We start from the raw sequence: 16,178 nt of genomic DNA on the forward strand, positions 1-16,178 counted from the left end.
CCATATGGAATGCTGGGATTCGAACCGTTGGTTGTGTGCAAGGCAAACATCTTACCGCTGTGCTATCGCTCCAGCCCCTGAGCTCATGCTTTGATGTAGAATATCTGGATTTTTCTGGGGGCGGGGTTGATTTTGGTTTTGGGGGCCACACAGGACAATACTCATGCATTACTCCTACTCTGCCTCTGGAATTGCTTGTAGAATTTCAGAGATTGGAGCAGGTTGCCTGCAGTACTTGATCTTATACTCAATACTCTTGATTTCCTTAAAATTTAGTAGGATAGAATTGGTAACTGGGGCCCGGAGAGATAGCACAGCGGTGTTTGCCTTGCAAGCAGCCGATCCAGGACCAAAGGTGGTTGGTTCGAATCCCAGTGTCCCATATGGTCCCCTATGCCTGCCAGGAGTAACCCCTGAGCAACGCTGGGTATGGCCCAAAAACCAAAAAAAAAAAAAAAAAAAAATAAGAATTGGTAACTAATGTGAGATAGGAATGATTTTACATTTGCAGTTTATATTGAATAATTTGCATTTTCTTTGTCATAAACTGCATGAATGAAAACAATACTTTAAAAATTCTGTCCACATCTAACTTTTTAATTCACAAAAGTTATAGAATATGTTGCATACCATGTTAACCTAAGATGTAATCATTTAAAATGACTGGCCTGTTTACTCAAATAATTTATTAAGATTAATTTTTTTAATCAATAACTTTCCCCCCATAATTTTTAGATGTGAAAATCACCACGAAAAACTTAGTGTGTTTTGCTGGACTTGTAAGAAGTGTATCTGCCATCAGTGTGCACTTTGGGGAGGAATGGTGAGCAGAAAAAATTTAACTTTCTTAGTGACTAGAATGAACTATAATAGTTGTTTGATTTGTAGAGAAAATAATAGTGAAATATAAGATGAAAATTTTGTGCATCAATTTTATAGAGAAAGATATAAATATTCCAATATTTTAGTAGAACTTTTCTGTGGGAGATTTTAGTATATGAAGTTCATCTCATTATATAGTTTATGTGTTTTTTTTTTTTTTCTTTCTGTTTCAGGGATTAAATCCATAGTCTCATACATGCAAGGCAGGTGCTTTACCAGTGAGCCACATTCCTGGCCCTTAAACATTTTAATTGGAAACCTGTAAGACATTAATTTGCAAATATTTTGCTGTAAGATTGAGGTCTTGGGCCCAGAGAGATGGCACAGCGGCGTTTGCCTTGCAAGCAGCCGATCCAGGACCAAAGGTGGTTGGTTCGAATCCCGGTGTCCCATATGGTCCCCTGTGCCTGCCAGGAGCTATTTCTGAGCAGACAGTCAGGAGTAACCCCTGAGCACCGCCGGGTGTGACCCAAAAAAAAAAAAAAAAAAAAAAAAAGATTGAGGTCTTGTCTTTGATTAAAACCAGTCGATCTGATATGCTCTACTTATATTGTTTTTTTTGTTTGTTTTATTTTTGGTTCACACCCATCGGCACTCAGGGATTACTCCTGGCTCTGCGCTGAGAAAAATCACTCCTGGCAGGCTTGAGATGCCAATGGGATGTTAGGGATTGAACTTGGGTTCGTCCAGCATTTGTCAGTTGCACGCAAAGCAAATGCCTTACTGCTGTACTATCGCTTCGACCTCTGCCTATAATGATTTTTAATTTTAGTTTTTTCAAATTGAAGCAACGACTTTAGACATTTGTGGAATAAGATGAAATACAAACATATCTCTGGCTTATAAAGTTTTTTTTTTCCCTTTTCATAGTCTCTGTTGTTGTTTTTTTAAAATATGGAACACTTCACAAATTTGCGTGTCATCCCTGTGCAGGGGCCATGCTAATCTCTGTATCGTTCCAATTTTAGTATATGTGCTGCCGAAGCGAGTACGTCTCTTTATATTTTAAATTTTATTTTCAGTGCTGGAGATGAACTGCCTCATACATGCAGGTCAAATGCTCTGTCACTGAACTAACTCCCTGGTACCCCCCCCTCAGTCTATTTTAAAAGTATCTATTTGCTCTTTGATTTTTAAACAACACCTGGTGGTCCTTGGAGGATACTTCCAAGTGGTGCGAGGTGTTGAGACCAGACCTCCAGCAAGGATAATATTCACTGGGTCTGTTATTTTTGATCTCCAAAAGTAGATTTTTTAAAAAAATTTATTTAAAATTAGGGCTAGAGCGCTGGTGCTAGGAGGTAAGGCATCTGCTTTGCAAGCGCTAGCCTAAGACGGACAAAATTTTCATTTTTTTTTTTTTTTATATCTGGCACTGCTCAGGGGTTAATTCTATCTGTGCTCAAGCATTACTTCTTGCTTGCTCAGGGAATCATATGGGATGCTGGGATTGAATTCGAGTCAGCCTCATGCAAGCACATCCTACCCACAGTACTATATCTCTGACCCTGATGGCTGGGGACTTTTATTAAATAAGACAGTCACAAAACTTTCCTGCCCTTTTTTTCTTCTCCATGCTAGAGATTGAACTCAGGGACATAAACATACAAGGCATTTGCTCTGCTATTGCTGAACTACATCTCCTTTAAGAAATTACACAGGGGCCCGGAGAGATAGGGAGAGATAGCACAGCGGCGTTTGCCTTGCAAGTAGCCGATCCAGGACCAAAGGTGGTTGGTTCGAATATCGGTGTCCCATTTGGTCCCCCGTGCCTGCCAGGAGCTATTTCTGAGCAGACAGCCAGGAGTAACCCCTGAGCACCGCCGGGTGTGACCCCCCCCCCCAAAAAAAAAAGAAATTACACTTTGTGTGTGTGTGTGTGTGCGCTCGGGGCTTTTAATGACACTTATCTGATGAAATTATATATTTTTGGGGGGAGTCACACCTGGCAGCACTCAGGTTACTCCTAGCTCTGCTGAGAAATTGCTCCTGGCAGGCATGGGGGACCATATGGGAAATTGGGAATCAAACCCAGGTCCATCCTTTGTTGGCCACATGCAAGGCAAACACCCTACCGCTGTGCTCTCACTTCGCTCCTCCCCCATATATGTTTTTAAACTATAACTGAATTTGTAAGATTCATTTGTTTGGGCTTTCTGTGGCCTTCTCTCTTGGTGAGGGCATACCTGGCTATGCTCAGGGCTTGCTTTTAGAGTTTAGGAGGATATTTTGTTTGTTTTTGTTTTTGGGTCACACCCAGCATCGCTCAGGGGTTTACTCCTGGCTGTATGCTCAGAAATTGCTCATGGCAGGCTTAGGGGACCATATGGGATGCCAGGATTCAAACCACTGTCCTTCTGCTTGCAAGGCAAACGCCTTACCTCCGTGCTATCTCGAAGGCCCTGCTTCTGAGGATATTTTTAGTGCCAGGGATCAACCCAGATCAATCTAGTGCCTTACTAGCTGTTATTTCTGTGGTCCCAGGATTACTGTTTGTAGCTTGGAAGAATAGAGTCTAGCATTTATGATGTTAATTTGTGCCCTGGGCTTTCCTCTTCATTATCTTTTAATCTCCTACTGTGCTAAAGACTTGTTTTAGTGATGAGTAAGATAGAAATCTAAAGCTGTTTTTATTTACCTGCACCCATCTGCAAATTTACAGAATATTGAAGCCTCTTTTTTTTTTTTTTTTTTTTTGGTTTTTGGGCCACACCCGTTTGACGCTCAGGGGTTACTCCTGGCTATGCGCTCAGAAATCGCCCCTGGCTTGGGGGGACCATATGGGACGCCGGGGGATCGAACCTCGGTCCTTCCTTGGCTAGCGCTTGCAAGGCAGACACCTTACCTCCAGCGCCACCTACCCGGCCCCTGAAGCCTCTTTTGTAAAGGAGATTGCATGAAGTTTTTGTGTGTTATTTGGTTTGTACATTGGGGGGAATTTTATGTGATATCTATTCCATTTCTTTGGACTTTCTGATTTTCTATCGTGATACATATTAGTATATGGTGCCGTAAAGAACTTTGGAACCTGATTCTTAAGCCTAAAATAAGCTTCAAAAGATGACTTGGCCTGAACAGTTGTGGCGAGGTGGTGGTGATGAAGAATTGATTTTGAATAAGTTTTTCTGCATAGATCAGGTATAGAGAAATTTGATGGCATGGAAGAAAGCTAGTGCAGACTGAGAGGATTGGGAAGGCAGGTTATAGTTAGGTGTTTCAGCCATGGTTTATATGTTTGATTCTTTCTAATGGATGGTGATTTTTTGATAAATGTAAGCAACTGTCATTTTATTTGCAGTCTTGAAAAAGGCCCTACATGGGCCAAATGATTTTAAATAAGCTCTGAAATTCATTAACAAAAGATACAGGAAAGCGTCCAAATAAAATTCATTTTAGAGTATTTGCCAGTTTATTCATGTCAATGTAGTGCTAACGAAGTGAAAGTGTTCTGACACATCTCTTCATACTTTAAATAGCATGGCGGACACACCTTTAAACCTTTGGCAGAAATCTATGAGCAGCATGTTACTAAAGTGAATGAAGAAGTAGCTAAGCTTCGTCGCCGTCTTATGGAGCTGATCAGCTTAGTTCAAGAAGTGGTAAGACTGTACTAAGAGATCATTTCTTTTATAGTTTGTATTCTATAATGCTTTGTTTTGTTGAGTTGTTTTTTTTGTTTGTTTGTTTACTTTTTGGTCCACAGGGGTTAGTGTGCTCCGGGGTTACTCTTTACTTTGCACTCAGGAATTTTCCTGATGGCTCAGGGGACCATAGGGATTTGGACCCAGTTTGGCTGCATGCAAACTTAAGTGCCCTGTGTGCTTGTGATCCCTGTACTATCTCTCTAGCCCCAGGTATAAGTAATGTAATGTATAAATTATCGAATAATATATATGTCTTACTGAAATCAAGATTTGAAAATTTGATAAAGTTTTTTAGGAGCTGAGGAATTTGTGTCTGAATACCTGGGCTTACACAGAAGCATTTGGAAGCAGAATCATCTCTAATTACAATTAAAGTAAATTTAATAAGTCTATTGGCTGACCTTGCCTTTTTTTTTTTTTTTTTTTTTTTTTTTGGTTTTTGGGCCACACCCGGCGGTGCTCAGGGGTTACTCCTGGCTGTCTGCTCAGAAAAAGCTACTGGCAGGCACAGGGGACCATGTGGGACACCGGGATTTGAACCAACCAACTTAGGTCCTGGATCGGCTGCTTGCAAGGCAAACGCCGCTGTGCTATCTCTCCGGGTCCTGACCTTGCTTTTTATTTAAAATAGTTTTTCTCATAGTTTTGTGAGGTTTTTGTTTGTTTTGTTTTAGGGCCATACCCAGCAGTACTCGGGGCTTAATCCTCGTTTTGTGCTCAGAAATCACTCCTGACAGGCTTGGGGGACCATATGACCTGGGATTGAACCCAGGTTAGCTACATGCAAGGCAAACATCCTGCCCGCTGTGCTGTCACTCCAGTCCCTATCTCATAGTTTCTGTATGTTACTGCTTATATTTACAAAAATGATATGATTGTTTTTAATTTTTAGATGGCCTATAGAAAGTTTATATGTACTTGGCAGTCTTAAAAATTTCAAAAGTTTTGCTTCCTGTGCTTGGTTTTGGTTAAAAAGAAAAACTTTGTAAGCAGTGTTCTTAAATTTTTTTTACTTGTGTTGGGATGGAGAGATAGTACAGTGGAAAAGGTGTTTGTCCTGTAAGCAACTCACTGGGGTTTGAGCCCCAGAACTCTATGCTTCCCAAGCCCACAAGAGGTGATTCCTGAGCAATGCACTGAGCAAGTCCTGAACACAGCTGGGTCTGACTCAAAAACAACAAGGTAAGATTTTACTTTTGTTTTAAAGTTTTGGAGATGTTAAGTTACTTGACTTTTTGTTTTTAATAATGTCTTCTTACTAAATTTTGAGTATGTTTTATATAGAAATCCATTATTTGGGGGGGGGTTGGGTCACACCCTGCAGCACTCATGGGGTTACTCCTGGCTCTGTGCTCAGAAATTGTTCCTGGCAGGCTCTGGGGATCATATGGGATGCTGAGAACCAAACCCAGGTCGACTGCATGCAAGGCAAATGCCCTACCGCTGTGCTATAACTCTGGCCCCAAAATCCATTATTCTTACTTTTATTTTTTGGCTACACCCAGTGGTGCTGAGGGCCTACTCCTGGCACCAGGGAGTACTGCTGGCAGTGCTTAGGGGGATCATATGCAGTGTTAGGGATCCAAAACTCACCACCACCACCTAAAAAAAGAAAAAAAGGGGGGGAGGGGATCCAAAACTGGTTGGTCTTATGAAAGGCAAGTGCCGGGGCTGGGTGGTGGCGCTAGAGGTAAGGTGTCTGCCTTGCCAATGCTAGCCTATGATGGACCATGGTTCGATCCCCCGGCGTCCCATATGGTCCCCCAAGCCAGGAGTGACTTCTGAGTGCATAGCCAGGAGTAACCCCTGAGCATCACCGGTGTGACCCAAAAACCAAAAAAAAAAAAAAAAAAAAAAAAAAAAAAAAAAGAAAGGCAAGTGCCTTACTTCACCTATGTATTATATCTCTGACTCCTTACTTACAATTTTTAGAGAATTTCTCAAGTCTGGAGAAGTAGTACAGCAGATAGAGCATTTTCTTTGCATACGGCTGACTCTGGTTCAATTCCTGACATTCCAAATGGTCTACTGAGCCCACCTACTGAGAGTGATCCCTGAGAAATAATTGTGGCCCCTGACCAGACAAAACCAAAAACACACAAAACTCATCAATTAACTTACTTAGTTGTATTATTAAAATCTTCCATTAAAAAATGTTGCCCTTTATTCTAGGAAAGAAATGTAGAAGCTGTACGAAATGCAAAAGATGAGCGTGTTCGAGAAATTAGGAATGCTGTAGAAATGATGATTGCTCGGTTAGATACACAGCTGAAGAATAAGCTCATAACACTGATGGGTGAGTCCCTTATGCTGCTTGAGTACATTGTTCTCTGAGCATCGTAGATATTCTTTTAGGAAGATAAATAGTTGATTTATCAGTAAATGGTAGGAAAAATTCTCAAAATTTTATGGTTACAATCTGGATAGATGTCTGATTGTATTTACAAGTGATAAAAGAGAAGTTTTATTCCCATTTGTGTGAATCCTCATAATTGCCAATGGATTTTTATTATTGGGTACCTTTTTTATTCCTACTGAGAACATGGCAGCACTTAAGGATCATTCCTGAAATCGCTCCTGGCAGGCTCAGGGGTCCATATGGGATACCGGGAATCGAACTGGAGTCCCTCCTGGGTTGCTTGCTGTGTGCAAGGCAAACACCCTACCGCTGTGCTATTGCTCCGGCCTACAAAATATTTTTATTGACGGAGGAGAGAGTACTACATTTTTTATTTTTTTGGTTTTTGGGCCACACCTGGTGGTGATTAGGGGTTGGTTACTCCTGGCTCTGTGTTCAAGAATTGCTCCTAGCAGGCTTGGGGGACCATATGGAATACTGGGGATTGAATCTGGGTTGACTGTGTGCAAGGCAAATGCCCCTGTTCACTGTGGTATCTCTATAGCCCCAAGAGAACTAATTAATTCTAAGAGAGAGGGAGGGAGAGGAGGGAGAATTGAGCAGAAAGGTCCAATAGAGAAAAGGAAAATTATATTTTAAAGAATAGCATTGATGGGCAAGATATATATATTTTTATAATATATAATATAATAGTAATATAATACATATATATTACATATATATGTAAAATTTCATAGGTGGAGTTTGATAAAGTCAAAGGAAGGGAATTCACTCCCTCACATGGATGTGGGTGCCTCCAAAATGGTTTGTACCACATTGGTTTAAATAATTAAACAATACTGTCAGTGTTAGAGTATATAGGATACTAAAAGTACTTACTATTATGACAGATTTTTGTTTCCTACCTAATTAATTCCTAACTAATTTTTTTGTTTGTTTTTTTTTGGGGGGAGGTTATACCCGGCAATGCTCAGGGATTATTCCTGGCTCTGTGCTCAGAAATCGTCCCTGGCAGGTTGGGGGACCATATGGGATGCCAGGAATCAAACCACCAACTGTCCTGGGTTCGCCTAATACAAGGCAAACGTCCTACCACTGTGCTATCTTTCCAGCCCCAACCACTAATTTTTAATTTTAATTATGTATGAAGACATACACTAATGTCTTCTTTTAACTGTGTGATATAGCAATGTCAAAAATTACTATTTTTAATCTATCCCATTTACTTTTGAAATTCTATGTATTTTTCTGTTGTTAAATAGATTCTGATTTTGGTATTACAAACTAAATACGATTTTTTTTTGTTTTGTTTTTGGTTTTTGGGTCACACCCACCCAGCAGCGCTCAGGGGTTACTCCTGACTCTACGCTCAGAAATCGCTCCTGGCAGGTGCAGGGGACTATATGGGATTCAAACCACTGTCCTTTTGCATACAAAGCAAATGCCCTATCTCTATGCTATCCCTCCGGCCCCCCTTAATACAGTTTTTAAGTGTTTCTCTATAAAGTAGCATTCTAAATTAATACAACTTTTTTTTAATATGGAACGCTTCATGAATTTGTGTGTCATCCTTGCGCAGGGGCCATGCTAATCTTCTGTGTATCATTCCTCAAATTAATATAACTTATAACTTCATAGAATTTGTCTTAAATTTGTGATTTTTATTTATTAAAATTTATTTTGGGGGACCCACACCAACCAGTGTCAGATATTGAACCCAGGATGGCTACATACAAGGCAAGCATCCTAATGTTATTCTATTGCCCCAATCTCTAAATATTTAAAAAAAAATTCCACTTACTATTCTTACTTGGTTTGGGGGCCATGGCAAGCGTGTTCAAGGCTTACTAGTTGCTCTACACTCAAGAATCACTCATGGCACACTATAGGATGCTGGGGATTGATCCCAGGTTTCTTCTTCTTTTTTTTTTTTTTTTTTTTGGTTTTTGGGCCACAACCAGTGGTGCTCAGGGGTTACTCCTGGCTGTCTGCTCAGAAATAGCTACTAGGCAGGCACAGGGGACCATATGGGACACCGGGATTCGAACCAGCCACCTTTGGTCCTGGATCGGCTGCTTGCAAGGCAAACGCCGTTGTGCTATCTCTCTGGGTCCAATTCCAGATTTCTTAATCATGCATGCAAGCACCTCTAAATGTCTCCTTTCCTCAGACTTGTGATTTTTAAAGGAAATGTTCTGATTGGCAAGTATTCTCTTTAGCATATCTTCTTTTTGGGAGAGGGCCACACCCGTTGGTGCCCAGGAGTTACTCCTGGCTCTGCACTCAGAAAATACTCCTGCCAGAATATGGGGATCATATGGGACACCAGGGGATGGAACCCAGGTTAGCTGTTAGCAAGGAAAAAAATGCCTTACTCCAGCCCCCAATTAGCATTCTTCTTTAAATAAAACCAAAAAAACTAACTTAACGTGTTTTCTTTCTTTCCTTTTTTTTTTTCTTTTTGGGCCACACCCAGTGACACTAAGGGGTTAATATTGGCTTTATGCTTAGAAATCACTTCTGACTCGGGAGACATCTGGGACACCAGGGATCAAACCAAGGTCCATCCTGGATCGGCTGCGTGCAAGGCAATTGCCCTACCACTGTGCTATCACTCCGGCCCCAACAGTGTTTTCTATATTCTCTGTAACAACAGCTTCTTGTTTTTTAAATTTTGGTTAATTTATGCATTTATGTATCTATGTATTTTGTTTTGGAGGTCACACCTACTTGTGCTTAGGGGCTATTACGGGCTCTGCTTAGGAATTACCATTGACTGAGCTTGGGAAGACTGTATGCAGTGCTGGGGATTGAATCAGGGTCAACTTACATACAAGACCCTTACCTATTGTATTATCTCTCCAACCCTCTTTTTTCTTTGTTTTCTTGTTTTATTTTGTTTTGGGACCACACATCCTGCAGTGTTCAAGGGTAACTCCACACTCAGGAATCACTCCCTAGAGTTGCACAGGGGACCATATGGGATGTCAGGGATCAAACTTGGGTTGGCCATGTGCAAAGCAAATGCCCTACCTATTGTATTATTGCTCCAGCACCTTTCTTTGTTTTTTTTTGTCAGGTGGAAAGGGGGTTGTACCTGGTGGAGTTCAGGTGCTGCTCCTAGCCCAGAACTAAAGGAACACTTTGGTGGTGGTTCTGGGGATCACATGATGCTGGAGATTGAGCTTGGAACTTCTGCATGCAAAAGTTAATTTTTGTGGTGGATTTTTACTTGCTCCCTCCCCTTTGGTTGTTGTTGCTGCTTTTTAAAAATGCATGTTTTTGTATTTAATATTTTCAAACAGGTCAGAAGACATCTTTAACACAGGAAACTGAGCTCTTGGAATCTTTACTTCAGGAGGTAGAACACCAGGTGATGAAATACTCAGATAAAATTTTTATTTTGTTCATATATCTTAGTTTTTGTTTTGGTTTGGTTTGATTTTCGGGCCACAACTTGTACTCAGGATTTTCTCCTGGCTCTGTTCTGGGCTGACCACTAGTGGTGTGGTGGTACCTGAGGTTGATTCAAGGTCTACTGCATACAAATTAGGCACTCAACCTCTTTATCTCTCCAGCCTTGAAAGATTATTTTGAACTGAGTTAATGTATATAAAATGAAAAGATTTGTGAGTATTGTGTGTTATACACAATTGTGCAATTTAAACTTGCTAATTCCTCTCAAAGAACTAGATAAAATAAGATTATGTTTTGTTAGAGTAGCATTATTTTCACTACGGTTTCAGGGTATCTGAATCTACAAAGAATGAAAGTATTCTGATACAGTGGTTAATTTAAATTTTTATTTTACTTTGGGGTGGCCCTCCCAAGCTATGCATATCAAGGGCCCCTGGTGATTCTTGGCTAGCCTGGACAGTGCTTTAGTACTCGGACTAGCACTCTAGCACTTGTGCTGAGAATTTTCTGGTTAATTATGGTGATGGCTCTAAGGCAAGCATCCTCTAACTTTTTAAACAGGGGGCCAGTTCATTTTATTCAACCATTGGAGGACTGGACTTTAAAGAATACTATGAACAAATTCCTATGCACAACACACGTATCCCATTTTAAAGTAAAGAAAGGAACAAATACAATATTTAAAATGAAGAACAACCAGTATTTCTATAGGACCTAAGGGCCTGCTTTTGGAAAGCTGTAGTTTGAGGACCCCTGCACACTGAGAAGTGGAGTTGAAAGACAGAGAGAAGGAGGGGAGTTGGAGAGTTCAGTGCACATCCCACACATGAGCACTGCGGGCCCAGGACTAGTCAGCTGCTAATAAGCAGGACAGGCTGTGGTGGCAAAAATATCAGGCAGGCCAGATAAATGTCCTTGGTGGGCCACAGTTGGAGGACCCCTGCTCTATGCTTCTATTATTGCTTGAGAGATCATTTGGTGCCAAGGATCAAATCATACTGATTATGTGCAAGGCACACTTTTCTACTGTCTTCTGACCTTCCTTGTGCAGGCTTCTTGAATTTCTTTTGTTTGGTTTGGGGTTTTGGGCATCGAGAAGTGTTCAGGGTTCGTTCCTCTCAGAGCTTGGGGGCATGTATGTGCTGGGACATTGAGCCTGGGTTGGCTAAGTATGAGGCAAGTCTTGTGCCTGCTATACTGTAGCTCCGGTGCCCAGTCAGTTACCACTCTCACTCTTCCTTGTGGTTTTTAGGTGGGGAGTGGTTCATCCTTTTTCTTGTTTTTGTTTTTGTTTTTTATTTTTTGGGGTCACACCCGGCAGCACTCGGGCTACTCCTTGCTCTAGGCTCAGAAATCGTCCCAGCAGGCTCAGGGAACCATATGGGATGCCGGGATTCGAACCACTGACTTTCTGCATGCAAGGCAAATGCTTTACCTCCATGCTATCTCTCCAGCCCAAGAGTGGTTCATTCTTTTTTCTGTCCCTTCTCTCTTGGTGTTCTCACTTTCTGCCCCCTCATTTATTTCTTTTCCCAAAGAAAGTTGAATGAAGAAAAATACCTCATTGTTTCTTAGATGTATGTTTTGCTATATACCTTTGCAATGGGTTAGGTTTTAGCAGTTGACTAGGCCATAGTTTATTTGAGGTTTTTATTAGTGTCAGAAAATTATCTAATTATAATATTATCTAAGACTAAGTCTAATATCAAAGGCCTATTTTATGAACTCTTGATAATTTTATGAGAAAATTCAGTAACATAAGAGAAGTATTCTTTCAATGTCATTCAACAAATGCAGTTCAATATTTTAGTTTGAGATTCAACAGGTTTTGATGAAGTCCTGTCATTAATTTTAAAGAACAATGAACCACAAATTGCTATTATACTCCTTTATATTTAAAAAAGCTTGTGAAGTATAATCAGTTATAATTAAAGTATAGAAACTCAGTGGTAATAAATATCATTAATATGGCATTTGATAGCATATTAGATTGCTAGAATTGCCATATAATACAGTAGACCGAGAGGGTTAAACCATTTTTTTTTTTTTTTTTTTTTGGGCCATGCCCGCCTGTGCTCAGGGGTTACTCCTGGCTATCTGCTCAGAAATTGCTCCTGGCAGGCATGGGGGAACCATATGGGATGCCAGGTTTCGAACCATCTTTGGTCGTGGGTCAGCCACTTGCAAAGCAAACACGCTACCACTGTGCTATCTCCCCGACCCCTAAACCATTGTTTTTTAGTTTTTGGGACAGTGGCGCTCAGGGATTACACTTAGCTTTGCGCTCAGAAATCACTCCTGGCAGGCTCGGGGGACCATATGGGATGCTGGGATTAGAACCATGGTCCGTCCTGGGTCAGGTGTGTGCAAGGCATACACCCTACCACTGAGTTATCTCTCCTGTGGCCATTGGGCCCCCATTGTTTTATTTTGTTTCTTTTACTAGTTTCACCTTTTTGTGAACTGGTTTTTTTTTTTCACAGGTATGAAAAGGTTGAGAACCATTGGTTTAAAGGATAGATTTTTTTTAGTCTGAAGACTGGAATTAAGAATATGTTTTGGTTCCCAAAACCAGTTCACTTTGTCTTTGGTTTATAGATGATTCCCTTTGCTTTGTGTCTTTTAAATACCTGTCTCGAAATATTACACGGTACTGTGCTGGAGTTTGAGAATGTAAGCATGATTTGGGGGAGAGGACACTGTTTAATCCAGAATAGTTTACAAAGCTGTTTCACATTCAGCTTGCGATTCTTTCAGAGGTTTGGGGCCACACCCTACTTTGCTCAGATCTTCCTCCACTCAGGAATCACTCCTGGTGGTGCCCAGGGACCACCTGTGGTATTAGGAATAGAAGCAAATTCACCATGTGCAAAAAGGAGGAAGCCTAACTGTCCCCTGTATTATCTTTCTTTTTTTCTTTTTTTTTTTTTTTTTTTTTTTGTGGTTTTTGGGTCACACCCGGCAGTGCTCAGGGGTTACTCCTGGCTCCATGCTCAGAAATTGCTCCTGGCAGGCACGGGGGACCATATGGGACGCTGGGATTCGAACCGATGACCTCTTGCATGAAAGGCAAACGCCTTACCTCCATGCTATCTCTCCAGCCCCTGTATTATCTTTCTGGCTCCAACTTGGTGATCCTTAAATGTGATGAAGCAAACAGTGGTGGATAATTACTATAGTTTTATTTTTTAAACTTGATTGATTGGTTGGTTTTTGGGCCACACCTGATGGTGCTCAGGGGTTACTCCTGGCCCTGCACTCAGAAAGCACCCCTGGCAGGCTGGGGCCCCACATAGGGGATGCTGGGAATCCAACTGGGGTTTTTCCCGGGTTGGGCCCCTTGCAAGGCAAATGCCCTATTGCTGTGCTATCTCTTCAGTCCCTAATTACTATAGTTTTTATAGATAAAAACAGCTAGAATAAATGATAAACATACCTGAATCATGTAATATGTGGCAGAACTAGGACTTAAAACTGGTTGTCTTTATGTTTAAAATCACTAATTTTATAACTGCCCCTATAAAAATATGATTATTTAGTCTGTACCTTTGGTATAGCTTAAGAATTTGTTTCCCAAATTTAGATAAGTCCTGTAGGCAGCCGACTCGGGTTTGTCTCCATGAGCACCTCTACAAGTGATCCTAGAGCTCAAAATTAGGAGTAAGCCCTTTGCACCAAATGTGGTCCAAATACCACATTTAAAAAACAAAACACAACTCCACTAGATTTATAGAGGTTCATTCTTGGGTAAATGTTACATCTTACTAATTTTTTTATTTTTCTAGAAATTCAATTTGAGAATTTCTACCTGTGGTTTAAAATTTATAGGGTTTTTTTTCATTAACAAAGGTCTGATTAATTGGTCTACCACCCTGTTTACAGGAGGGAAAGAATCACTGCCTGTACCTCTCCCTTTCTCCCCCAATTTACCTTTAAATGAAAGAAGTATGTTCCAATTGGACTTGATCAAAGCTGCTACAGCTAACACTTAATTTTTCTAGTGAATATTGCCTACTTTGGGAAATATATGTAGAATGGTTTCGTGGTTATCATCTAAAATACAGTTTGAGATGGCTAAAATTGTATTAGTTCTAATATATTAAAATAAATATATTTAATGACTTTATTGTTAGAGTAAAACTGCCTAAATTCATTGTATATTTTTTTATTTTCCCTTTTTTTTGGGGGGGGGTTTGGGTTTTGGGTCACACCCGGCAGCGCTCAGGGGTGACTCCTGGCTCTATGCTCAGAAACCGTCCCTGGCAGGCACAGGGGACAATATGGGATGCCGGGATTCGAACCGATGACCTTCTGCATGAAAGGTAAACGCCTTACCTCCATGATATCTCTCCGGCCCCTTATTTTCCCTTTTGTTGTGGCTTTGGCTGTGTTGCTTACTCTAGGGTTCACTCATTTGTGCTCACCCCTGACTTGGTTATGGTACACTGGAGATCACATGTATCATTGTTATCTTGGAGCCAAGCACCAGAGCTGCTAGGACATTAATTGGCATGTATGGCACTAGTTAGTACCCAGAGTCACAGCAGGCACTTTTTGGGAGAAGTTGTTTGGTCACTCTGGGGTTACTCCTGGCTCTGCAGTAAGAAATTACTCCTGGGCCAGAGTGATAGCACAGTGGTAGGGCATTTGCCTTGCACATGGCTGACCCAGTACAGATCTGGGTCCAATCCTCGCGTCCCATATGGTCCTCGAAGCCAGGAGCGATTTCTGAATGCATAGCCAGGAGTAGCCCTTGATCATCACTGGGTGTTACCCAAAAACCAAAAATAATTACTTCTGGCAGGCTCTGGGGACCATATGAGATGCCCTACCTGCTGTACTGTCGCTCCAGTTCCTCAAGGCAAGCACTTTTTGCTGCTGTTCTATTCTTGGTCCTTCACTGTAGATTCTTTTTTGTTGTTTGCTTTTGCTTATTTTGGGCTACACCCAGAAATGCTCAGGAGTTACTCCTGGCTCTATTTAGGAATCACTCCTTCTGGCAGTGCTGGGACCACATGGGATGCTGGGGATTGAGCCTAGTCAGTTGTGAGCAAGGCAAGAACCTTATCTACAGTACTGTCTCTCGAGCCCCTCCTTGTAGATTTTAATTCTAAAAAGCCACTTAAAAATATGCTTTTGGGGGGGGGATCAAAGAGATACTACAGAAGTTAAGGTACTTGCCTTGTGTGTTGCTGACCCCAGTTTGATTCCAGCATCTCAGTCAGGTCCCTGAGCATTATCAGGGTTTATTCCTGACCATAGAGCCAAGAATAAACTACTGAGCACCACTGGGAGTATTCCCCTCACCCCCCAAATAAAGCTGCTTAAAAATATAAAGCCATTTCTGGAGACCAGCTTTTGCCAGGTATGGGGTTTGGGGAGGCCCCATACCGGAGCCCTTCTCCCTGGCCTGGGGAGTGCTGGGAGGCTTGGCAGGCCCCCAGCTGTCCTTGTCTTTTCCCTTGACTCCAGGCCTTCCCTGGGTGCCAGCTCAGATGGCCAGAAGTGGGTTCAGGTGGACTCTTAGTGGTCCTCAGGTTTCCCCCCTACCTCTCTCCCTACACTAATGGAAATGCACTTTGGGAGGAGGGCGGGCTGTTTTAGTACTGGTTTATTTTTTTTTTATTTTATTTTATTTTTTAAGCCAAATGTTGGTTTTTGTTTTTGTTTTTGGGCCACACCCATTTGACGCTCAGGGGTTACTCCTGGCTATGTGCTCAGAAATCGCCCCTGGCTTGGGGGAACCATATGGGACGCCGGGGGATTGAACCGTGGTCCGTCCTACGCTAGCACTTGCAAGGCAGACACCTTACCTCTAGCGCCACCTTCCCGGCCCCTTTAGTATTGGTTTATGTTGGGACAGTCACTGGAATTTT

General features: G+C 41.6%; 1 protein-coding gene and 2 non-coding genes across 3 annotated transcripts in view; 1 reads left to right on the forward strand and 2 right to left on the reverse strand.

The window, feature by feature from the left end:
* TRIM37 (tripartite motif containing 37) overlaps positions 1-16,178 on the forward strand; it is a 79,735-nt gene that overhangs the window by 17,001 nt on the left and 46,556 nt on the right. Inside the window, exons 5-8 of the mRNA XM_049772772.1 lie at positions 736-823; positions 4,359-4,481; positions 6,699-6,822; positions 10,191-10,258. Coding sequence (XP_049628729.1) covers positions 736-823; positions 4,359-4,481; positions 6,699-6,822; positions 10,191-10,258 — 403 coding nt within the window. The remainder of the gene's footprint in view (positions 1-735; positions 824-4,358; positions 4,482-6,698; positions 6,823-10,190; positions 10,259-16,178) is intronic.
* Positions 1,771-1,874, reverse strand: LOC126027394 (U6 spliceosomal RNA). The gene has a single exon (XR_007502258.1). It is a non-coding gene; the product is annotated as a U6 spliceosomal RNA (small nuclear RNA).
* Positions 8,420-8,525, reverse strand: LOC126028557 (U6 spliceosomal RNA). Its single transcript, XR_007502445.1, has one exon. It is a non-coding gene; the product is annotated as a U6 spliceosomal RNA (small nuclear RNA).

Source organism: Suncus etruscus, chromosome 1 (assembly GCF_024139225.1).
Source record: "Suncus etruscus isolate mSunEtr1 chromosome 1, mSunEtr1.pri.cur, whole genome shotgun sequence".
In the NCBI taxonomy this organism is placed as follows: Eukaryota; Metazoa; Chordata; class Mammalia; order Eulipotyphla; family Soricidae; genus Suncus; species Suncus etruscus.